Source organism: Eschrichtius robustus, chromosome 9 (assembly GCF_028021215.1).
Source record: "Eschrichtius robustus isolate mEscRob2 chromosome 9, mEscRob2.pri, whole genome shotgun sequence".
Lineage (NCBI taxonomy): Eukaryota > Metazoa > Chordata > Mammalia > Artiodactyla > Eschrichtiidae > Eschrichtius > Eschrichtius robustus.
The window spans coordinates 120869661-120895689 of record NC_090832.1 but is presented as its reverse complement, the minus strand read 5'-3'; the positions used below and the strand labels follow the sequence as shown (position 1 = coordinate 120895689).

Sequence of the window (26029 nt, the reverse complement as noted above, 5' to 3'; positions counted from 1 at the left end):
TGTTACTATTTTATATTTTTATTCATTTTCTCTAAGTTCTACTACCTGCCTCAGCTCAATCAGGCTCTAAATGAACATTTTCTCAGTTCTTTGGTGACTGAGGGTACCAGCTGGTATTAAGGAATCTCTCAGAGTCTTGCCAACAAATCCCTTGATGTGTGACATTCGGATGGTTTGACCCCTTTTCTGGAGACGTCTCGTTACGCTCCCTGAACATATATTTCACGTTTATGTGTTTAATTCAGTGGTTTCAGTGGTTCTCAAACTTCAGTTTTCATCAGATCACTGGGGGGCTAGTTAAGCCACAGGTGCTGGCTCTCCCGCCAAGGTTTCTGATTCAGGTCAGGGGTGAGGTCTGTAAATGTGTCACATCTCCACCTGATGCTGACACAGCTGGTCTGGGGACCACAGTTTGAGAAATACCTGTTTAAGAAAACACCTTCAAGTACTAGAAAGGCATGGTTCAAGGATCCTACAGGACTCCCACTCCATTTACCATCCGTTTAACCTCAGGCAAGTTAGCTAACTTGCTTTCCTCATTCCTTTATCTATACAACCAAAGCAAGAGGTAGGGAGGGCCCAGACCAGAGCTGAAACAGCAGGGAAAGAAACGTGAGAATGAGAATCCAAAGGCAGTTTGAAAAAAGAAACAACACAACCAGAAGACATTAGGAAGCAGGGGCGCTGGGTGGGACGGGAGAGCTTTAAAGGGAAGGAACTCCGTGAAGAGCTGCCAGGAATGACTCAGAGAAACACAGATCAAGGGGCAGCGACTCCCTCCTTCAGCAGAGAGGGCGCTCCTTTTGGGGCCCAGGGCCCATCTCTCCGGTGTGTGCTCTGTAATTCTTCTAGGTTTAGGGCCCCAAGCCACCTGGGATTCCTTTATTATCTTCCTTTTGTATCTTCCCCTTTCCTCTCTCTGCTAATTCCTTCCCACCAAAGTACCAGTGGGCTAATGTCTTTTCCATCCTAAAGAGAAAACTTTCCCTCCACCTTGCACGCCCCACCCCCAACTGCCAACCTATCACTTCTCCTTCCTTCACAGACAAACGCCCCACCAGAGATTCCCCAGCCCCGCGGCTCCTCACACTGTGGTCGATGTCACCTGGGAGCTTATCAGAAATGTGCAATCTCAAGCCTACTCCCATTTACCCTCATCATCTTATCTCCTGGCTTTGATAATGGAATTGATATCATTCCATTAATTTTCCCACTCCAAACTGTAGTCCACAGCTACCTACCTGGATGCTCTTCACTGCACACTGAACTTATCTAAAAAAACAAATTTTAGGATGTTTAGGATCCAAGTACTGAATCCAAAATCCTCAAGGTACTTTCATATTTCTAACAGAATCTTGAAATTTGAAAACCAACAGCACGGCGTTCAAAAAACACAAATAAAACCTGCAAAAAATTAAATATAATCCTAAATGAAACGACCAGATTAAAATTTGCTACAGGTTAAACTATTCCAAAAAAAATCACAATGAGCAAACACCCATGAATACACAAGTACTTTGAGCAGTTTTAGCTTTTGTTCCGCAGAGGGGCCCTCAACATTGTCACTCTGTTTATTCTGTTCTGATTACATGACTGTGTGCCTGCACAGCTCCCTCAGAGGAGGAGCCCTGATACTCACCCTACCTGAGAGGGTTCCCTTTCCCAGGATGCTGGACCTCGCTCTCTGATTCCCCTCCATAGTTACAAGGGTTTGGTACATCTCCAGAAACGACAGATCAGCAAGGCCACTTTGTTCGAGGTAATAACACCCACATAAACCTTTTCTACACATATTCATTCAAAAATGTCACCAAGGAGCCCTTCCATGCCAGGTACTGTGCTAACCTGGGAGTACAGCGGTAATGAGAAAAGACACACTCCCTGCAAGCATGGAGTGTAGGCCCTGCGGGGAAGACAGGCTGATTAAACCATTGTAATTTAGCTCAAAAATGCTGTAAACAGTACAGAATGTTATGGGGACCCCTAGCAGGGGAATCTGATCTAGTCTAGGCAGGCAGTCAAGGAAGGCAGAAGAGATTTTAAAACTACATCAGCAGAAAAGAATACTGCAGTGCACAACTAGGCCAAAAGGAGAGGGAGAACACATCCTCCAAAGAGAAACCACGTGTGTAAAAGCCTGGAGCTGAGAGAGAACAAGGTGGATTCAAGTAAGTGGAAGAGATTTTGCATGTTGCTGAGCAGAATGTGGAGGACACAGTGGTGAGAGGCTGGGCTGGAGAGGGAAGCAAGTACCACGCTGTGGAGAGGCCTGGAGCCCGTTTTATGGGTTGGGGACTTCATCCTAAAGTGAGTGAGGGGACCTGAGACTAGGCTGCCATATGGACTTGAACACAGCAAGGCTACAACCACAGACATGGAGTCCAGGTGGGATTTTTCAGACAAGACCAAGACAGTGGTACTGGGAATGCAGAGAAGTGGGGGGAATCCAGAGATGCACCCCAGCTAGGGCATCACCTGGACACGCCAGATACCTACCTGAAACCCAGCTTAGGCTGCATCACACAGTGACATTCGGAGCCCAGAACAGGAAGAGCACGGGAGGACGGATGGCCTCCACCTGGAACACTCCACATGTGAGACGCCAGGCTGCCTTGCCCAGGCCCAGCCTCTGGGGCTCCCTCAGGCTTCGTCCATGTGCCAGGACTTGTTCGGCCCTCCTGATTCCCTATCTCCACCATTCCCACCAGAGCCAGTGCCTATGATGATAAGGAAGGTGTTCACATTTCTAAATTATCGCTGTTACTGTTAAAGCCATTTGCTACTCTGAGCTTTTTCAGCCTTCACTTTAATTTCTTTGCATGTTGACGGTGGTCTCTAATATCAAAAGTTTAATTCAGTTTTTATATATAATGAGTAAAGCATTTCTAATGTATAATTATAAATTTACTTTAAATTATTTTACAGACTTTCATTAGAGTCCATATTAAATTAAGGGCGTATTCTCTGATGTTTATGTACATTATGCATGTGTGCTTTAAATCAACTGCAATTTTAGGCAAATTCCCATTATTATTGTATTTGACAATTTATATTACAGGAGCTCAGGTGAAGAAGGAAATGCTATGCATTCATAGCCCATGCTCTTCCAGCATCTGTAAAACAGGGAAGACGCCAACATATAAATGCTGAGCTCCACAACCGTGTCTGTGAGTCTGTTATCTGTGGTGTCTCCCCATTATGTGGTCTGGAACAGGGTGAGAAGGAAGGCAAGGGACAGAGGCTGAGTAGGCGGGACCAGAAGAGTGGCAGCCGGGAGCCAAGACAAGCTCCGCGCAGGGCGGTGGTGATATCCAGCCCCTGCTCCGACACCTCACCAGCACCAGTCAGCTAAGAGCCTTTGCCTGAACGCAGACTTACAGGAAATGAGAAGTGGGGTCTGGGGTAGGCGGTGCTGCAGTAACGGGAACAGCAGGGGAGGGTGGACAAACTTGAACAGTGTCAGCAAGAAGGGCAGGGAAGCTTCCACAGCCATCTGGTTGGGCTGGTTGCTCCCCAGGACCCCAAACTGAGAAGAGCTAAGTTCAACCTAAACTGACGGTGCTGCCCTGCCCACCACGCTCCCCAGCCCCAAGCCCGTGACACCTGAGCCCCAGATTCAATGAGTATTTACTAAATAAACAAACAAATCAATGAGTTAATTTGGTTTGATTTTCTTGTACTTTTTTACTTTCGCTAGTTGCTCATCCAGTAACCTATGTATCATTTATGAAGATACTGAGTGCCTATGTTGTAGGGGAAAAAGCATATGCCTGACAGGACATCCATCTCTGTCCCTCCTGTAAATGCCAAAGCACTGTGCAAGTATCACAGCAACCGTCCAGATCCCACCAGCACATTCACACACACACTCAAAGCTTAGATCTAAATCTGCTCACCGAAGTCCTAGGCCAGTCTTCCCACTAACAAGGCCCCGTGCCTGGCGTCACATCCCTTTCAAACCCTGGTCAACATTTAAGAACCACTAATGTCTTCCTGGACAATCTCTATGCTCTGTGTCTCCCTCAACTACCTACTCAGACCCCACCTAAATCCTCGCAACATTATAAGGCCATCATTTAACAGGAAGCTGTTCTAGATAAAAGAACACTTTTTTCTCTCTCTCTCATTTTCTCCCCTATAAATCAAGAAGATCCTTGGGGAAAAAAACAGCTCTCTAATTTATTCATTATCCCCACCACTTCCCCACTCTTTTTTTTTTTTTTTATCTTCTTAAAATTTTTATTTATTTATTTTTATTTATTTATGGCTGTGTCGGGTCTTCGTTTCTGTGCGAGGGCTTTCTCTAGTTGCGGCAAGCGGGGGCCACTCTTCATCGCGGTGCGCGGGCCTCTCATTATTGCGGCCTCTCTTGTTGCGGAGCACAGGCTCCAGACGAGCAGGCTCAGTAGTTGTGGCTCACGGGCCCAGTTGCTCCGCGGCATGTGGGATCTTCCCTGACCAGGGCTCGAACCCATGTCCCCTGCATTGGCAGGCAGATTCTCAACCACTGCGCCACCAGGGAAGCCCCCCCCACTCTTTAAGTTAGGATGCGTTCAGTTACAAGGAAGAGAATTATGTGGATAACAGTGGCTTAAACCATTATTTATCTTTTAAAAAAAAATTCCTAATAAAGTAATCCTAGACTTGCTTTGGCTGGTCGGCAATGACAAGAAGGGCCAAGGCTCTTATCCTCCTGCTTACCATCCTCACCATGTTGACATTAATTTTTCAATATCGCCACATGGTCGTAAAACAGCTACCGCAGTTCCAGGCATCACATCTTCATGAGGCAGTGCCCATACAGGAAGCAAGTGGTTGAGGTAAAAGCATTTTAAAATTGCTATCTTTCACGGGCCTCAATCTCTTTATACAATGAGGTGAATCTTTACCAAAAGCTCTAAAGATTCCTCTTTAGCTTCCACTGCCCAACCATAGAACAATACTGGCAAAACAAGTCTAAGCCTTTCATAGATTAACCCACTAGGCATGGCCACATGTCTGTCAAAACAAAATTGGAGTGTTTTAGTAAAGAAGAAGGAAGCTGGCTATTGAGTAGACAGCTAACCTGTCTGTCACACATCACCTAGAAGGTTTTAAGAAATGTGACACCGGATGTCTGGGCTTCTTCGATCCATCCTCCCTCCCTCCTTCCTTCCTTCCTCCCCTTCCTCCCTTCCTTCCTTCCTTCCATCCTTCCTCCAATAAGAAGCATTTAGGTAAAATTAAAATGTGGCATAATTCCAAGAGCAAGTTCTATTTATCCCTTCTCTATATAGTCTAGCCCCTTAATAAATACAATAAAGAAGAATATTTCCCTTTAAGAAGCTATAGAAAAATAAATCAGAATAAAGAAATAGCTTAGTTCCTGAAATGCTATATAAACCATATCATACTTCCTTATGTGTTTACTTTGCCATTTCAGCTCTGCTTTATCTAATTCTGGGTTGTTCGGTTGCTTCAATGGATAGCTGATGCTGTAGGTTAAGTTCCCCAGCCTCTCAATCCGTCAGGAAGGATTCCATTCACCATTTTTTGAGGGCCTGTGGTCTCTGAACACTGGAGAACATGCATGTGTAAAGAAACACATAATATAAATACACAAAATATAAATACACCTATAAAATAGTTTGATTTTCAGCGATGGAGTTTTCTTAGAGCAAGGCATGTCAGTCTTTCAAATCATACATCTTTAAAAACCAACTATGTTCCTCCTTTATTTTCCTATCAATCTAATACCCTCTCTTTCTTAGGTTTTTTTGCCTTTCCCCCTTTAATACTGACTCTATGCATCTGAATCTATCCATTTATTCCTCATTTTTCAAGTTCAAGCTAACAGATGGAGAGTCAGACTACTTCCAAACATCTGCACTGAAACGCTTTACCTGCAACTCTCTCTGTGAGTAAAAGAGATTTTAATTAGGTGATATTTGAAAATTCCTCTCACAGGCACTGTAGGTGAAAGATTTCAGTGTAAAAAGAAGTCATTGTGGAGGCTCTCTCACCGTTAGGTCCACTCACGTCCCAAACAAACCACACACCCCACCATATCGGTGTTGTAAACAGACCCTTGATGGTAAACAACAGTTCTGATACCAGGGATGTTTATGATATTCACAGTTCAATATAACTGGGAATTTTTACGTGTGTGCCATTGTATCAGTCATATGACTGCACAAAAAAAGTTAAAAATAATTATGTTTGCCATTCACAGATATTCTCACAGAGGCCATTGCCTAGAAAGACGAGAGAGACTAAAAGGTGGCTCTAAATCATGTAACACTGTTTCTGCTCACACAGTGATGAGACTTAGTAACACCACGGGCATTGGGTTAGCAGGGTTTTCCTGAACCTAGCAAGTGCCCTACTACCACCCATGGCAGGCACCAGCCCACTACACCTGCACATCCTAAAACGACAGTCACACTCTTTCCAATGGCTCCTTTCCCTCTGCCCACCCTTCAGTGTTGGAACCTGCAGCCTCCCCGGCAAAGCTGCACCCTCCCTGTAGCCTCATCCACAGTGATAACTTCACTGTCACTTCAATACCAAGAAATCCTCACTGTCAGTCTATATTTCCAGTCTGCTCATCCCCTTTGAGACTCAGGACCATACTTCTACCTTCCTTCTAGGTAATGCCTATATACTCAGGGATATGTTCAAAACACTCTCGGACAGACCTGGACTCACCCCGTTATCCTATAAGCTTTTTTCTGTGTTCACGATCTGGATTCAAAGCATCGCAATCAATTTAATGAACAAGGACTAGAAACCTCGATTATCCTACACGCCTCCAGCTCCCTTAAAACCCCCTCTTAACTCATTCACAAACTTCTGAAGTTTCTACTCTGGAACTGTGCATTTTGGTTCTCCCTGTCACAGATCTAGTTCAATGCATCACTCTTCACGTGGCCTTGGTAAACCCTGTTAGAACCTGCCTCCTTGCCTCCAAACGCTGCCACAGCCAAAGCACCCTCTATGCTCCACTTCATCTGACAAATATGGATTGAGCACTTTCTGTGAGTCAGGCTTTGGGGTGGGTATTGAGGAGAGAGTGGTGAGCAAATCAAAGACCCTCTCCTCAGCAAACCCAGACTCAAGTCAAAGAGATCAGGCAGCAACCAAGTAAGCAAACAGATGCATAACCCACAGGGGGGTGTTTGGGTAAAAAATAACTGTGAGTGGTGCTATACATGTAGTGATCACTGAGCAGGGGTCACTTAGAATAAGATCTCTAGGAAGGGAAGAGGCAGCTACATGTCAGAGACGAGCATAGCACAGATCCGAGGCAAGAAGAGCCTGCGCAGGCTGGAAGGACGCCCAGGGAGGCTGGAGCTGTGTGCACAGCGGGGAGGGTATATGCGCGCAGGGGAGCAGAGGTGAAATCACCACGGCGTCAAGAGCCACGGCCACAAGGGGGAATCTAGTGCGAGGCACAACGGGAAGTCAGGGAAAGGTTTTAGGCAAAAGAGTAACACGATCTGATTTCCATTTTCAAATAATCGGCAGAATTACGTTTCATAATCACAATGTGAGGGTCAGTCCTCTGAGTCAAAAAGGTGAATGGCTCCTGACGAAGGAGGTGCCCACGTGCTCTGGTTTGTCCTAGCGGGTCCTGGTCTTCCCTGCTGTCCTCGTGTCATTATTACCGTCCCCCTTTCACTCTCTCTCACGGGTTCTATGGAGATCACACATTGTTTGGCCAACTCATTGATAAGGAACATTCCTCAGGCTGACATCCAAAGCCCTTCTGAACCTGGTCCCCACTCACCTCTCTGCCTCTACCTGTCCGATCTCTACCTTACGGTGTTCTGGGCTCTGGGATGTCCCGCTGGCCATGGTGAATGGGGCATATATTCTCCCTGCTGCCCAGCTCATGCTCCTGCCTCTTGCTGCAGGCTCTGACCACCTCACTATTAGGGACAGACCCGCGAGGGCCAAACCTGAGAAGCCTTTCCACAAACCAGGCAGAATGAATGGCTTCCTGCTCTGCACTTTGTCACTGTCTCTATGATAACGTTCATCACAACTGGGTTAATTATCTATAGGTCTGTTTTCCCTGCTAGAATGGTAGGTACTTCACGGTAAGGGCAGCACCTCTCTCTATGTGTTTTTGGGTCCTCACCACCCACTGCATGCCTGGTCCAGAGCTGGTACTTGATACAGGGCTACTGGATAAATTATGTAATATAAAAGCAACATAAAATACAGAGTAAAATAATATGGATGAGTGAGATTTTTAAATTAATTTCTCCAGTAAACTTAAAGTATTATTGCCTTTGCATCTAGACAATTTATTCTCCAACTTCATCCCCATGTGCAATGCAGCCCCATCCATTAGAAAGTGACAATAAGCTTTCCATGAATGATTAGAAGTAAAAAATCTTTATAGGGTAAGAAGAAGAAGTCTAATTTTAGGAAACTAAACAACAGTGTCTTGGTAATAAATTTCTAAATAACAGTGAAGCTGAAATAAAACAGATTGATACATCCCCAGGTTTCATCCACTCACCACTCTCAAACGATCCTGAACAAATCCTGCTCAGAAGAAGTTTCTGACGTAATTGCAGAACTTCAGCTTCCCAGGCTTTGACTTTTTCTCTCCACTTTGATTCCTGCCCAGACACCATCCTTGCAAGATGCTCTGTGTATTCTCTGCTGCTTTTGTCTGCTGGTTTTGAGCGGATAATTGCCAAGGCCAGAGCCAGCTTTGAAGTTCTCAAATACCATGCTTGATCATCCATCCTGGCTTTTGTCCCTATCATGTAATTAGAAAAAAAAGTTACAGAAATTCCTTGCAGTACATTTCATTTGCTCAAAATTGATTTTGCAGAATAACACTAATTAATAAGTTTACAACTTGAAACCAAGTAGCAGAAAAATTTCTCAGGAACTGAAGACAGTTTGAAAAAAACATGCAGAAGAGAAATGCAAACACATGCACATTAAGTGTATTAAGATTCAAAACAGTAGGTGCGGATAATCTGACAATTTCTTGGAATGCAAAAAACACAAATGAATTCATTTAGTGGTTTCTAACCAGAGACACACATTGAAATCTCTGAGGGAGCTTTTTAATATATATACCTGGTCTCATCCCTCCAAAATTCTGATTCGGCAAATCTGGGGTAGGACTGAGGCTTTTATATCTTACAGAGAGTTCACTGTGTAATCAGAATCACTAAATTATATCCTTCATTTAAATGTAAGCCCTTCTACTCCTCTAATCCACTCTAAGTCTTGAAGTCAGTGCCCCCCAATCCTGAATTCCCTAGTGAACCTTTACCCACTCTTCCTGCTTCTCACCAAGCCCCTCTAATCTATACGTAGAACAATCTTTCAAATATCTGCATCATTTTAGCTGTCACTCTTCTCTGACTCCACACCTCCAAAGCTTTCCAACTGCCACCGTGAGGATACTTTTCCAAACCAACACTGTACCACAGTCTGACAATTATGAGGACAACATGACACTACGTTCATTGGTTTAATACCAATGAATACTCATTGGTTTAATACAAATGAAGTATAAGCCCCTGTGGACCTCCACCATGCTTTACTGAATTTAAGGGCTTTGCACATAAAACATGCTACATAAACATTTTTAATGAATGGTTAAAAAGTACAATGGTGCAGAAAATTCAGGGCTTTGAGTTGCCACATCTACCTACTAACATAATTTCAAATTCCACACTTCCAACTTCATTTCCCTCAGTTTCTCAAGGCTATTCTCCACCATGTTTGGATCACAGTCATACAAATAGATGAACACAGCCCAATGTCATTCCCATTCACTTCTCTGCTCGTGAATTTTCCCCAATTATGACGCCCTGACAGTCTTACAGCTGCCAAGGCCCTGTGTATGCCTTTCAAAGAACAGCTTGAAAGGCTCCATACCCAGTCTTACCAGATGTATTCCCACCCTCTACAATGAGTACCTATCTGATATCCTATAAATTTTCACTGAAAATATACAATCTAACAGGTAGCATAATGCTGTTTTATTATAATCAGAGATGAACACAAGAATGCGTGTACAATATGTTCATTACACGATTATTTATAATATTTAAAACTAGGACCAACAACCAGTTAAGTAAATAATCATATACCATACAAATGATAATTACATATCCATCAAATACTGAATTTTCAGAGATATTTTTATTAGCATGGGAAAGTGTTAATGATGTGCTGAGGGGAAAAACAGTGAGTTCATGAAATTATATGTAAAACCCAATTATGTACAAAAATTAAGTAGGACTTCCCTCTACTGTAGAATTATTACTGATTTTTTCTCATATTTCTCTAAATTTTCCTGATTTTCTGCTTTGAATATATATCTACTATAATCAGAAAAAAATTTATAAAAAATGGATTTCTAAAAGCAAAATACAGCTGCCGTTTTCCAAACTTTCGCAGCTGGAGAATACCCCAAGGGCTAGATACTGTTAAGATGGACAAACTAATAAGAGTTACAGCTCCACTTATTTTAGCTTTCGCAGCAACTGTTTCACTTGGCTGGTCCATCCTCCATCTGTCGTGTCGGCGACAGGGAGCAGGAGAATCCACCTCTCAGCGCTCCACAAAGGCACGCTGTGCAGAAAGCACACAGGAATGGATGCCTCTCCCTAAGGAAGGTTAACACTTATATACAGCAGTACTGACAGAAGATAACAACGGTAATAGTAATAATAATAACAAGTGACCTATTTAAAATGTTTCTGTTAGAAAAGAATCTGACATTCAATTATGAATGGTGGGAATCTTGGCTAAAAAAAAAAAAAGAAAGAAAACAGTTTATTAGCGTAAGAGGACAAACTTCTCTGATAATAAAACACAGCAAACTCCCTGTCATTTTGCGGAAATATTTAATTAATTGATTCAAGCAAGCTGATTAATTAAATGTTCCGATTTTTAAGTCATCATATGTGATTTGTCAATAGTCTTAAAACCATGCTGAGTATCAGTGAATGGAAAAAAGATCGAATTATAAAGTCCTTCTGGATCATAAATATCCCAGGGTCACTTTTCTGAACATGAATCAGAAAGAAATGTATCGTAAATAAGCAGAATACGACCACTAATAGACATCTTTGGTACAGACTTCTATGGTATAAATCACACTCAAAACACACACAGAACTACAACCTACACCCAAACAGAGCAAGCTTTTAAACTCCTACCTCATGTTTTTGTTTTTGTTTTTGTATGTGTGTATTATAAATATATGTCTTCTTTATTTTAGGATAGCATTCCTATCCTCAAAGTGCCATTTGCAAGGTGAAGATAATTCTATTTCCCCTAAAATTTCATGGAGAAAAAGATGAGCTTCCTAGATATATCCTCTGTTTAACTGAGAAAAAAAAGCAGTAGTAACTTTCAGAAAGACTTTTGTAAATTCAATTTATGCTCAAATAATTATACTAAATAATTAAAATGAACATTTAATGTTCTCCAATAAGGTATCTAGTGTCTTTGAATTCTTAATAGCTTAAAATATAAAATTTTAACAGTCTTTTTAGAATAGTGCATTTGATCAAATGGGCTTTCTTTTTCTTGAATTTGGGAACAGTCCTCACCATAACAAAGTCCCCCACTGGGCTACGGAAAAATCTAGTCATATTCCCTCTGTCCTCTACTCTCCTTCAGGCATGCGTGCAGAAACAGCTACTCAGCAAACAGTATTTTAGCAATTTTTATCTACCCTATTTCTGCTACCCTTATTTTCCCCTACTGAACTTAAATTTGTTATCAACTAACCAATTCTCTATACTGTCAAAACTGTTTTAAATTATAATCCTGAATTATGAAGCTAGTTCATCTCCAAGATCATTGACGAAAATTCTATGAAGAGCCCCAGATCACTCATATGTAAGAGTAATGGAAGTTTAAATTAGATAACCATTCAGGAGAATATTTTCCTAATATGTGCCAAGCATCTTCAAAACATTTATCCCCCTCTGGCCCAGCAATACAAGTCCTAAGATTTTATCTTAAAGAAATGACCAGAGCTACAACAAAACTTTATGCCCATAGATGGTCTTACAGGATTATTTATAACTACCGAAAAAAAACAAAAACAAAACAAAACAAAACCTGTCACCAGCCTGAACATCTAACAATCGAAATGTATTAATTAAATTGTCACATATTATACAATTTAATTGAAAATGTTTTTGAAAACATTTAAAAGTATGGGAAAATATTTCCCACATGATGTTAACTACGATGCAAATGTTAACTACTAAATGCAAAACCACAATGAGATAACATCTCACACCTGCCAGAACATCTATCATGAAAAAGAACACAACAAATGTTGGCAGGGATGTGGAAAAAAGGGAATCCTTGTACACTGTTGGTGGAACTGTAAATTGGTGCAGCCACTATGGAACAGTATGGAGGTTTCTCGAAAAACTAAAAATAGAACTATCGTATGACCCAGCAATTCCACTCTTGGGTATATATCCAAAAACAAAAACAAAAACAATAATTCAAAAAGATACATGCACCCCAATGTTTATAGCAGCATTGTTTACAATAGCCAAGATATATGGAAAGCGACCTACGTGTCCATCAACAGATGAATGGATAATGAAGATGTGGTACATATATATACAATGGAATACTACTCAGCCATAAAAAAGAATGAAATTTTGCCATTTGCAGCAATATGGATGGACTTGGAGGATATTGTGCTAAGTGAAGTTAAGTCAGACAGAGAAAGACAAATACTGCAAGACATCACTCATATGTGTAATCTAAAAAAAGACAACAAACTAGTAAATATAACAAAAAACAAGTAGATTCACAGATATAGAGAACAAACTACTGGTTACCAGTTGGGGGGAGGGGCAGTATAAGGGTAGGAGAGTGGGAGGTACAAACTATTGGGTGTAAGATCGGCTCAAGGATGTATTGTACAACACAGGGAATAGAGCCAATATTTTGTAGTAACTGTAAATGGAGTGTAATGTTTAGAAACTGTATAAAAATAAATAAATTTTTTAAAAGTTAAAAAAAAAAAGTAAATGCAATAAAATCAGAAAAAAAAAATGAAATAACCACACATTAAACATGCTCAGAAATGTTTAACTGTCCAAGTGCTTTCAGAATTGAGGAAACACAACCAACGGAATGAGAATTCTGCCTCCTAGGTTTTCTAGTCTCCCTTCCTGATCAGCCTTCACCAAATTCTACTAATGAAACCAAGTCCCCCTAAAACGGAGTTCCCTTACCGAGTTTATTACTAATCTCTCTATCCAAATCTTTATTCCCTTTCTTGTCCCCTCTGACCTCCATCCTGTGCTAACTGAACACTAATCAACCAGAGTCAGATGACTAAGATTGCTGCTGCCAGTAACAGCGTTAATGTCCTAAAATTGCTCTAACAGGCATCATCATTAACGTAAAAACTCAGGTTGTTTCTCCTAACAGGCCCCTAAGCCATGGACCACCTGGCCGGAGAATAATAAACCAGAGTCATCCTGACCCCTGAAACTATGATTAAGGACTAAGAAATATCACAGAAATGTCACAAAACAATGATTAATCCCTGCACCTTTGTTCTTTGCCTTTAAAACATCCCTAACTCAAAGACCAAGCTAAAGCGGATCTGAGTCTTGTCTCCCATTCCCTTGCCTGGTGCCCTGCAATAAATGCTGTGCTTTCCTTCACAACCTGGGGTCAGTAGACTGGCTTTGCTGCACATCGGGTGAGTGGACCCAAGTTCGGTTCCATAACACTTAGCCTGTGGACTTCAGATCTTTCCATGTCCATAGGAGATGCATGTCCTCGTTAGATGTGTTTTGTGTTCCTTCTAATTCAAAATACACAGTGGATTTTGGTGGTAGTGGGGGCAGAAAAACTTTCCAGTGTGACTAAGCAGCAAGCTACGAGCCACTGTATCCCCAGTGCCATGATAGCTGACTGGCTCATAGCAGGCATTCTACTGAGTACTTGATGGACTGAATGAGTGAGTGAATATATCGGTGCGGGTCAGGCAGTCGCAGAGGGCTGCTTGGCCAGCTCTTATCCCCGGCGCTCAGCTAGTCTTTGTTAACTACATACTAGGGAGAATGGCACTGCAGGGAGAATGGATTAGGAGGGGAATTTAATTAGTTAACCTGAAGGTCACATCTGTCTCTTCTGTCACATCTCTCTCTTCACTTTACAAAGCATCCTTTCTTGACTACCTCCAATGAGTCTACTCCCTCTAAACTTATGCCTTTCTAGAGTATACCCTTACACTTTCACCAGTATAATGCCTGAGTAAAGAAAATACAAGACAAAATCTAGTTCATACACAGGTTTAGGTCAGAGGGTAGACTATAAGGAAGAAAACCAGATTTTATCTCATGTGAACCCTATGATAAATACTTGCTTTCCCAGTAAAACAAGAAACTGAAGAACATTGGCTGAACATTCCCTAAATGACTGAGCTGACTACGATAAGACAAGCCTGGATGTTGGAGGAGATCCCAAGGACCATAACGCCATATGCATTTATCAAATACCAGTCTGGGGACAGCTGAGCGATGGCAATGCCAGAACTGTAAGACATTACAAGACTTTTTCAATAGGTTCAGCAAAGTTTGGACAAGGTCTAACATGCACTTTTTAGATCAGATCCACCTGACAAATTCTCTAATTACTGTTACAGTTTCAGCACATACTGTACTGTGAATTGTTCTGCAGATTAACATCATGTGAAATTTTACATAAAAGAATCAGGAGTTCCTCAAGATTTCAAATCCCTCCACTTTAGTTATTAAGGGGGTCTTTAAAGCCTTCTCAGCAAAGAGTCTGTGCATAACAAGAGGCTTAGAAAGATAAAAGGATACTTGCTTTTTTCCTTTCTGTTTCATTCCCATCATAACAGGCCAATTACCTGTAATCTTCCTCTTGTTGAAAGAATTAATTAAACATAATTTAAATTGTCTACAGAGTCTCTTAACATGGTTTTCTTTTCATGCAACCCCCCAACTCTCACCTTTTGATTCCTCAATGCCTCTTTTTTGTCATAGAAATGATTTTCTCTGGATTCTGGCAAGAAATACTGCAGAATTTCACACAGGAAAAGTGCATCACACACATTTCATAAGTCAGCAAAAAGTACACTGATTCAGAAATGTAGAGTCATGTATATTCAGCACAATCAGTAATCATCTTCCACTATGCAAATCCACAGAAGGAACGGGAATCTGATATGTACTATTAACACATAATTAGAAAATAAATTGGAAGAATTATAGGTATTTCCTAGTTCCTAGCTACTTCACACATTGATAAAGACATAATCCTTATCACAAAAACAATCATATTGTTCTATTAAAAAGTCTGATACTCTATATAACTCAAATTCACAAACTGCACAAATTTGGAATCTTTGTTAGTCAGAAAATGAGGAAGACTGTAGAATGAAGCCAGAAACCACCAGAAGAGGCAACTGAGAGAGGATCAGCCAATCCCAGGAGAGAGAGAGGAGCAGCTGGGACCACTGAGCCAGGGCCTGAGCTTCAAGGAAAACAGAAGACTAAAGAGGGAAGACGGTGAGCACAGAGTACCCTGCAAAAGGTAAAAGGCCCTATCCAAAGAAGTCCCCTTTTGTAAATGACACATTAGGAAATAAGATGTGTTTTCACCACGCCATCGTAGACTTCACTTGTGCACTTGAAATGTGAACTCAAGGAAGCACAAGCAGCAGCACAGAAACATTTTCTTTAAGGCTCATCTTAACTCTGAAGAAGTGCCCCAATTCCCATCTATCTCACTCATGTAAGTCTCACCAAGGAGACCACCACAAATTTCCCAGAGCAACTGACAACGCTTCATGGCCTCTCACAGGGCCTCATTTCACAAGTAAGTCTTTATTAAGTAGAAAGTTCTTTTACTTTCTACTTAGATTTGCATTTAAAATGTTGATAGATCAGAGTTCTACTTTTTTACTTGCCTTAGAATAGCCCACAAAGAAGGGAGATCCTTTCACAGATATTGAGCACTTTGATGCTACACATCCTCTAGCACTTGATGTTCTTTGTCCTTTTGTCCCTTTAAACTCAGCCCCTCAACTTGCTGCAGACAACAAAGACAGAGGCAATGTAGCCCTTGCTGTAGGGACGCCATCACTCTGGACTGGTCCTCATGCTTTCCTCTACAGTGTGCATTTCTACCTGCTTCTGCCCAGACTCTCAACCTAGTCCTACTGTTCCTCCAAAATCAGACAGTGACAAATATCTATATCAATATAATGCTCTTCTCTACCAAGAACGCGTCAATTCACAGGATCCATACTACTTCCCCTCTTCCCCTCTGAGTACTACTATAACCCTTAACCAACTAAGGAATATCAGAAGGAGGAGCAGGTTATTCCAAAAGATCAGCATGCAACCCTCTAGGGGAACAAAAGACAGAATAAGGCACACGTCTCTGGGTACCAGGTGAGGGAATGGGGCAGGAATCGGTTCCCGGCTTTCCTCCCATCATTGTAACCAACACCTACCTCTACCCATGTAACAGGAACCTTTCAAGGTCAAAGGCATCAGCAATCCTGTGGCCTAACAACTGCTGTCTAATTTTCCCAGGCAACTATACCACACTTTCCAAACTCCCTATTTCTTCTACCATCAGAACTTGCCTTCCTCCTTAAAATTTAGACCTGACCAACCTGAGATTACCAACCCAAACAAAGTCATGAGAGCTAAGAACTGGTCTCATGATGACACCATGGCCAGGTCTGAACCTTGGTGCCCATGGAAAATATAGGCAGAACAGCAGCTGCATAGGCATCTTTTTTTTCTTTTAGTAATATCATTTGTATTAAGAATTTCGAGAACCTCTTTTATTATGCTATGCTATGGCCATGAAAGAGGCCTCTTATTGAAAATAATATCAATCTACTTCATCTTCTAAATGGTATACTCCAACAAAAACTAGACTTAGCTGTAGCAGGGGTTCAATTTTACTCCAGGGTAATCAAGTAAAGTCATTTGTTTAAAACCATAGGAATTTCCCAAAGTAACTCAGGCTGTAAAAGAAATTCAGATCTTTAACTCATCATCGTTTCTGTATCTATTTGTCCTTTCAATTACTATAAGAAATTTGTAAGATTTGGGTTTTACTCCCTTACTAATTTTTCTGAAATAAAGAAAATAAAGGAGGATCATTAACTTACACATATATTTGGCAATTTATCTCAAAGTAAAACTTTTACCTGGATGCTCTACCTAAGTTATTTGATTTGTGTCCGAAGGGCTAAACTGAAAATGCGTAGGTTAAAACAATTAACTATTTTCAAACAAATATGGGCTGAAAGTAACTGAAAATGCAAACAGTAAACATAAGAAATCTGCAACAGGTATGTTAATGTCAGACAAAAGAAACTTCATGACAAGAAAATATTACCAGAGATGTAGAGGAACATTTCATAATAATTTCAAAAGGTCAATTAATCATGAAGATTAACAATCCTAAATCTGCATGCACATAAAAGCAATAACAGAACTTCCAAATATATGAAGCAAAAATTGAAAGTACTTAAGGAAGAGAAGGACAAATCCACAATCATATGCGAAGATTTTAACACACTTCTTTCAGTAATCGGTAGAATAACTAGACCTCGAATAAAATGATGACTATATAAGATTTGAAAAATACTACCAACCGTCTTGAACTCACTGGTATTTATAGAACATTATGACTTATAAATGCAGATGTATGCATACTCTTTGCAAGTTCACATGGTACGTTCAACAAGACAAATATGCTAAGACAAAATAATTCTCCTTAAATTTCAAGACAGAAATCTTATACAATATGTTCTCTAACCATAAGAAAAACAATTAGAAATTTTCTAGAAAATCTCTCGACTATTTGGAAAATAAACAATACATTTCTAAATAAAATAGGGGACAAAGAAAAAATTGTAAGTGTAATTAGAGTACTTTGAAAGCATATTTCAAACTGAATAATAATGAAAACACAGCATATCAAAATTTGAAGGAGGAAGCTAAAAGAGCCTGTAAAGGAAATTTTATTTTAAATAAATACTTATCTTTATAAAAGAAAAGGAGTTTAAATTCAATGACCTACATTTCCACCTTAGAAAATCAGAAAAATAGCAAATTAAAACCAGAGGAAATAGAAGGAAGGATGTCATAAAGATATAATCAGAATGCAGTTAAACAGAAAATAAACAATTTTTAAAAGGCAAAAGTTATTTTTAAAGATTAATAAAATTGATAAATGTGTAGAAGGAATTATCAAGAAAAAAGAGAAATAACACCAATCATATCATGATCAGGAGGAACAGATATGATTTCACTATATATCCCTTCAACCATTAAAAAAGCAAAATTATGAACAAATTATTTTAATAAATTTGAGAAGTTATGATGAAATAAATACACCTCTTGAAAAAAAATATACTGATCAACACTGATAAAAGAAGACAAAGAACTTTGGGGAGCCCTATACCTATTAAAGAAATTCAATGTTTATTAAAAACCTCACCCACACTCATACAAAAATTCCATTCCCATATGGTTTCACTACTAGATTCTAGTTAACAATGAAAGAATAAATTGTACTAAGTTTATATCTTTCAAAAACTATGGGAATTCCCTGGAGGTTCAGTGGTTAGGACTCTGCACTTCCACTGCAGGAAACACGGGTTCAATCCCAGGTCAGGTAACTAAGATCCCGCAAACCATGTAGTGTGGCCAAAACACACACACACACAAAACAAAACAAAACAAAAAACTAATGGAAGGAGGGTAGAACAAACTTCATAAACTCTTTCTGTGAAAAACAGAAGAAAGAGAAAACACCATACATTGCTTTATAATTTGATATGTATACTGGTATAACCCTGATACTAATATTACAAAAATATTACAGGGGAAAAAATAAACACTACAAACCAATATATGTAACGAACAAAGATTCAAAAATCCTTCACACAATACTAGCAAATCAAACAGCAATTTATAAAAAGAGTAATCATCATCACCAAGGAGAGTTTTTCCAAGAATGCAAGATTACTTTAACATTCAAAAATCAATCACTGTAATTCAACATATTAACAAAATAAATTATTTTAAAAGCAACTTATGATCATCTTAATAGTTTCATAAGAAACATTTAAAAAATTCAAACTGATTCGTGATAAAAAAAAACTTCTTCATAAACAAACAAAAACAAAAAACAAAAGAATAGAACAGAACTTACTCACTGTGATAAAGTTCTACAAAAGTGCAGAGGAAATATTATACTTAATGATGAAACACTGAATGCCTTACCACTAAGACTGGAAATACAACAAGGATACCCACTCTTCTCAACTCTATTAAATACTTTACTGGATATAACAGGGAGTAGAATACAGAAAAAAGTAAGAAGATATATAGATTGGAAATAAAGAAGTAAAATTCTACTTATTAATAAGTAGAATGAATGAATGAATGAGCATGAATGTCTACAGAAAACCCTCAGGAAGCTGAGAACAAACAATTATTAGAATTTATGAATGAATTTAGCTAGGTCTCAGGACACAAGGTCAATATGCAAAAATCCATTTAAGTCAGAATAATAACAATGATGATGATGATGAATAAATTTAACAGCAGATGTGAAAGACTTCTACCTTGAAATCTATAAAACATTGTCCAGTAAAATTGAAGACCTTAATAAATCAAGAGATGTACAATGCTCATTGACTAGAAAACTTAACATTACTAAGATCTTAATTCTCCTCAAATTGACCCATATAAACAATCCTAAATTAAAATTCTAATCAACTACATTGTAGAACTTGATAAATTAATTCTAAATTTCGCACTGAAATTTAAAAAAAAAACTAGAATAGCCAAAATAATCTTGAAAAAGAACAAAGCCGGAGAAATCAAATGGTGGCTTAACTGTGACACAATATACAGACAAAGCAATCAAGACAATGTGGTATTAGAACAATTATAGACAAATATATCGATGGAACAAAATAGCGAGTTTAGAACTAGATCCACATTTTTAGAGTCAATTCATTTTTGACAATGGCAATTGGGAAAGTAAAGTCTTTTCAACACACAGTGCTAGAACAATTAGTTAAATATATGGAAAAAAGGGACACTGCCATCTATTCAGATCTTACACAAAAATCACATCTAATTAAATCACAGGTCTAAACATAAAAACTAAAACAAGAAGAAAACAGAATGAATTAGGGAATGAGAAAGATTATTGAAAAAAGTCATAAAAAACACTGATCATTGAAGAAACACTGATAAATTAGACATCATCAAAATTAAGTCTGCTACTCAACAAAAGGCATCATTAAGAAAAGAAAAAGCAAAACCACAAACTAGGAGGAAATATTCACTATATGTTTACCTGACAAAAGACTTGGATACAACTCTATAAAGAACTGCTAAAAATCCTTAAGGAAAAAGACAAGCAACCCAACTAAAAAATGGCCAAAAGACATAAACATATATCATAAAAGAAGCTAGAAAAATAGTCAATAACCACATGAAAAGGTATTCAAAGTTATTAGTTATTAGAGAAACACAAATTAAAATCACAGCAAGATACCACTTCACATCCACAGGAGCTAAAATTAAGAAGTGTATGAAGAAATTGAGGCTCTCATACATGGCTGGTGGAAATGTAAAATGGCTTAACCATTTGTGGAAAAGGTTTCACAGTTTCTAAGAAAACTGAACATATAATCTCCCTATAGCCCAGGAAATCCACTCATTTATTTACCCAAGAGATAATATAAATATATGTCACAAAAGACTTATACAAGAATGTTCATAGCAACCTTATTTGTAATAACCAAAAACTGGAAATGGCCCAGGTGTCATCAGTAACAGGATGGAATAAAACAAAGTCTGGCATATCCGTACAATGAAATACTATTCAGCAATAAAAAGTAATGAACTACAGATACACTCAATATCACGAATGAATGTCAAAACATTATACTGTGTGAATAATGAAAACATACATAGAAGTATACATACTCTAAGTTTCCATTTAAATGAAGTTCTAGAACACTCTTATCAATGGTGGAAAAAATAACAATAATGTTTTCTCTATGAGATGGGGAAAGGGATTAACTGGGAAGAATAATGAAGAGATTTTCCAGGGTGACAGTAATGTTCTATATCTCACGGCGCTGATATACACGGATGTGTTGATTTATCAGAGCCACCAATGGTACACTTAATCCTTTCCATTTAAATTTTACCCCCATAAAACAGGGGGTTTCTAGCAAAGATGGAGTTTAAAAGGACCAGATTTACACTCCACCTTAAACAACTAGACAGCAAAACAAAACTGGACAGAAAGCAGGCAGGGCTCTAATTTCCTAGAGAAGAAAACCAAGGTGAACCCCACACTGCACCAGCTTCTTGCTTGAAGGCAGTTTCCAGGCCACAATGCAAGGAGTTGGAACCCAAACAGAGCCTGAATATCTCAGAGAAATGAGCAGACTGAGGTCGGAATTCAGAAGCCAGAGATACAGGAACTGTCAGGGCAGAGTCCCACAGAGGAGGGAACTGCACAGAGAGAAAGCTCTGGAAATCTGCAGAAGGAGTCCCTCAAAATGTTAGCTACTTATTTGTGCATGTGTGAAAGCAAACTATCCAAAGTCCAGTGGTTCCAATGTGTTTCCACTTAATGGTAAGTAACAAAGGCAAATCCTTCGAAAGAAGAATATGAAGAAAGGTTAGACAAAAATGACAACCACCTGCAGCACTCCACTTTGACCATGCGTGGCCGTCACTGTGGGCAAAACATCTGATAAAGGAAGGTCAAGAAAAGGCAGCCCATGGAAATGCCACGAACACAAAGCAGTCCAAAAAATAACAGAATTGGTGCTTCCTTCTCCTTTACCCTATGTCAGTAATTCTTACACTTGAAGCTGCCTTGGAATCACCTGGAAGCCTTGTAAAACACAGATCCCTCGGGTCCACAACCAGAGCTTCTGATTTAATAGGTCTGGAGTTGGCCTGATAATCTGTATTTCTTACAAGTCCCCAGGTAATAGTGATGTCGCTGGTCTGAGGACTACACTTATAGCATCACTACCGAACTCCATTCCTGGAATAATACCACTTTCAAAAGTCTATGAATACTTTCTCTAAGCAATGGTCCATTCCAAAACAGTTATGACTTTCAGCCCCAAAACAAGAATAAAACAAACAATAAAAAGCACTCATATTTTAGGTAGTTTCATAGTTCATCTCACAATAACCCTGAAAATATTTCTACCTTCCACTCCTCTCTACCATATTTTTTTTTTAACAGATTAGGAATCTGGAATTCAGAGATGTTTTTAAGCACCCATCCTTAATCTCACAGCCCATCTGATATCAAAGCACATGCTCTTTTCTATATGTCATGCTGTCACCCTCTGAAATCCCCAAGTGCCAAGCCTCTTATGGGGGCTTTGGCTGTTGATATCCACCCACATTGAGGCTGTACCTAGTACTCTGTTACATGAAAAAGTCCAAATTCCACTTTGTATTGGAACAATACATACTTGACTAAACTACTGAGAATGGTAGGTGAGATTCTGTCGCATCTCACAAAACACAACTTCCTAAAAACTTACTTTAGGCAGACCTTTACTCCTCCCACCCCAAGAAATGATAACAGCCAACATTTAATGAGTATTTCCTATGTGTCTCTTAGCAACTTTCAAATATACACTACAGTAATTTTAACCACAGTCACCATGTTGTACATTACATCGCCAGAATCAACTGTTATCTCAAGATAAACCTCGTAATATTTCTCATAAAATTTTCTAGGGTAAGTGGTTTAAAGTAATGCAAAGGTCTTAACCATAGTCCAAACAATTTGCCATTCCATAGGCCATGAATCTTATATTTTTACCCACAAAGACTAAACATGTGGTCAGTGTTCTAGTAACCATTCTGTGTGGTATAGGGCAACTTGGTGACAGCAATTCAGTTCGACAAACATATTGTGAGTGTGTATAACACTCAAGGCCAAAACTGTATTAGAATTTGACCAAAGATGAATTATATATATTCTCTGTTTTTTAAAAGTTCACAATAACGTCTGTTTTCTTGGGGGGAAGGGGTCAGGGAGAGAGAGAAAAGCATAATTCAATCTGATAAGAGACTTAATCAGAGTCAGAGCACAAAAGATGATATCCATGAGGTCATCATAACCTCTGGCTCCGATCCAAAAGCTCTTAAACGCATACTCAGTGGGTCTCTAAAAAGAATGCCTGGAATACTGAAGCCAACATCCAACTACATCACTGCTTTACGGCAAAGCCCGACAAGATCATTTGGGAATCTTACTGAGGGCTTCACTGGGGTTTTTCATCCTTTTCTGAAATCCAGTAGTAGTTTAACTTTTACTGTTAATGGTAAATCATTACAACAATTACAACCATTTCATAGTAAACTGTAGCTATACTTTATGACTGATGATAAAAAAAAAAGAGATAAAACAAATAACTGAAACATGATAGATAAATTCAGACACATCAAGAGACACACCAGTGGCTTTTATGAGCATCTCTCCTTACAAGACTTCACACTTGTGAACAGTTTCACGAAAGACAAGATTTCAGGAGTTCTGGACACTGAGCATTAAATCATTGTGTAACTAAGATCAAACTTATCAAAAAAGATGATGACAAGTAAGTAGAAAAGCTTGAGAAGGCTACGAGAACAGCCAGAAGAATGAAACACTTCAGGGTCACTCCACCGAAATTATATCCAAAGCCTCTTCTTCTTCCTTCATTACAGCTAGCAATGGCCCATCTGAATTACTTATGGTTACTATGAGCTTTCTGTACAGGAAGGAATGTGCACATGTGTGAATAAACACTTTACTATAAATGAAAAATGTTTTATTAATAAATAGACTGATTATTCTGTAAATATTGAGGTTTTACCATGGTTTCCCCTCCCTAAGCTCTCATTTTATAAAATGAATTATTGAGTTTGGACAGAAAATTTATATATACAGTAGTTATGGTACAATGGTAGGCTCTGTTTTGAGTAAACTGGTATTGATAAAAGATATGTCAAACTGCACTGAGCCAATTTTGACTTTCGACTTTTTAAAAAAATCATGCTCTTCATCTTTACATTTAAGGATTACTTTTAAATTAAATTTTCTTCCCTCAGTATGAAAGAATTCTTAAACTAGACACATATGGTATAAGTGATAAAAGAGAAAATGACAAATTTTACTACACCAAAAGTAAGTCTGTTCATAAAAAAAAAGCAAAGGGGTAGCCCACAGTCTAGGCAAAGATATTTTCAACACATATAGTCAATAAAGGGTAAATATTCATAACATATAAAAAAGTCTATAAATCAATAAAGAAAAGATCATCCATTAGAAAAAATGAGCAAAAGAGATGAACAAGCAAGTCACAGAAAAGGTAAGAAAATGGTCTGTAAACATATGAAAGACTTGAACATATATACACAAAGAGACATGTTCAAAACTGTTTATAACTTCATTGCTTGTAATAAAAATTACAAACTAAATATCTGCTAATAGAAAAATAGCTATATAAATTGTGATATACTAATGCAATCAAATACTATTAGGCGATAAAAAACAAATGAACTAAAGCTATACACATCAAAATGAATGATTTCATAGTTAAAAGAAAAAACAAGAATTAAAAATGCATATAACTTAATATAATTATTTAATATAAAGAGTACTATATATTGCTTAGAAATATAACCATATGTAGGAAAAATACAAAGAAATGCATGGGGTGATACATTCCAATTTAGAACTATGATTACTCCTGCAGGGGAAGGTGAAATCAGAAAGAGGAAGGGTTTTTTTCTGCCTTGCAAAGATCTACTTTTGTAAGCTGGAAGTTGAGTACACTGGTATTTGTTGTATTATTCTTTATGTTTTTTTGTATGTCTTAAAATGTTATAGCACATGTGTATTTTAAAGATTATTTTCTGTTGGAATGATTGAATGATCTTATATGTGAGTTAAAAACAATGGTTCAAAGGTGAGATCTGAAAAAAGAATTCATGTAGTTAACATAGTCAAGACCAACACAACTGCTAAAAGAAGGAAGCATCTGCTGTGGGTGTCACCACAAAACATGGAAAGTTGTCTTCGTAAAGCACCGTTCCCTCTTGCAGCAGAATACTACCTTTCAGTTCTTCCTAAACACCTCTGTGAACTTTGTTTCCTCCACATCTATACAGAAGACACCATTAATAAGCTAATATTGTCTGCTTCCACTTTTAGAAGGCACAAGCAATAAGTTATATCAATTTTCAGAAATGAACTACATCGAAAGTATACACATATTTGAGCTATTTTTTGAAAGTGTCCAAAACCCGTTTAAAGATAAATAGGGCTATAATTTGTTAGGGTACAGTTCATAAAATTCTTATCAGAATCTGAAAACTAAAGGATACAATATGCTGTGGCAAAAAGCTTATTCAGCACTTAAGGGATAAGCCAAAGTCCACCTCTTCCAGGAAGCCTTCCCTAATCAATTCAGCCCATAGTCATTTTTTCTTTTCTTAACAGTTGTTGGAGCACTCATCACCTGAACCACTGATTCTGGCTCTTAATCAATAACCATCTGCTTGTCTTTTCTCTCTGGTAGGATTAAGTTCCTTGGGGATCACGGGCTATGTCTCCTTCCCTTTCTTCACTCCTCCACCAACACCGGCAAGAGGGTCCAAATAAGTAGGTACACATTTTCTCAGATGAATCATACAGCAGAGGGACTAAGAGCCAGATGTCAAAACAGAGGATTTGCATTTGCCCTTTGCCAGCTGAATGACAGAGTAATTTCTACATCTTGCTTCATCCATAAAATGAAATATATATTAGTAACATTCTCATAAGACTGTTTTAAAGACTAAAGTAAATCATGGTTGAAAAGCACATACAGTAGTATCTGGCACTCATGGCATGGTAGGACCCAAAGAGTTGTTAGTTATTTTTATCACTACTAGTACTAGTACTATTATTACAGCTATGCTAC

At 38.7% G+C, this 26029-nt stretch overlaps 1 protein-coding gene across 2 annotated transcripts in view; it reads right to left on the bottom strand.

Annotated features, from left to right (window-relative positions):
* MEI4 (meiotic double-stranded break formation protein 4) overlaps positions 1-26029 on the bottom strand; it is a 235888-nt gene that overhangs the window by 195627 nt on the left and 14232 nt on the right. For both annotated transcript variants that reach the window (XM_068551117.1, XM_068551118.1), the window contains exon 2: positions 8510-8755. In XM_068551117.1, the coding sequence (XP_068407218.1) occupies positions 8510-8755 (246 nt within the window). The remainder of the gene's footprint in view (positions 1-8509; positions 8756-26029) is intronic.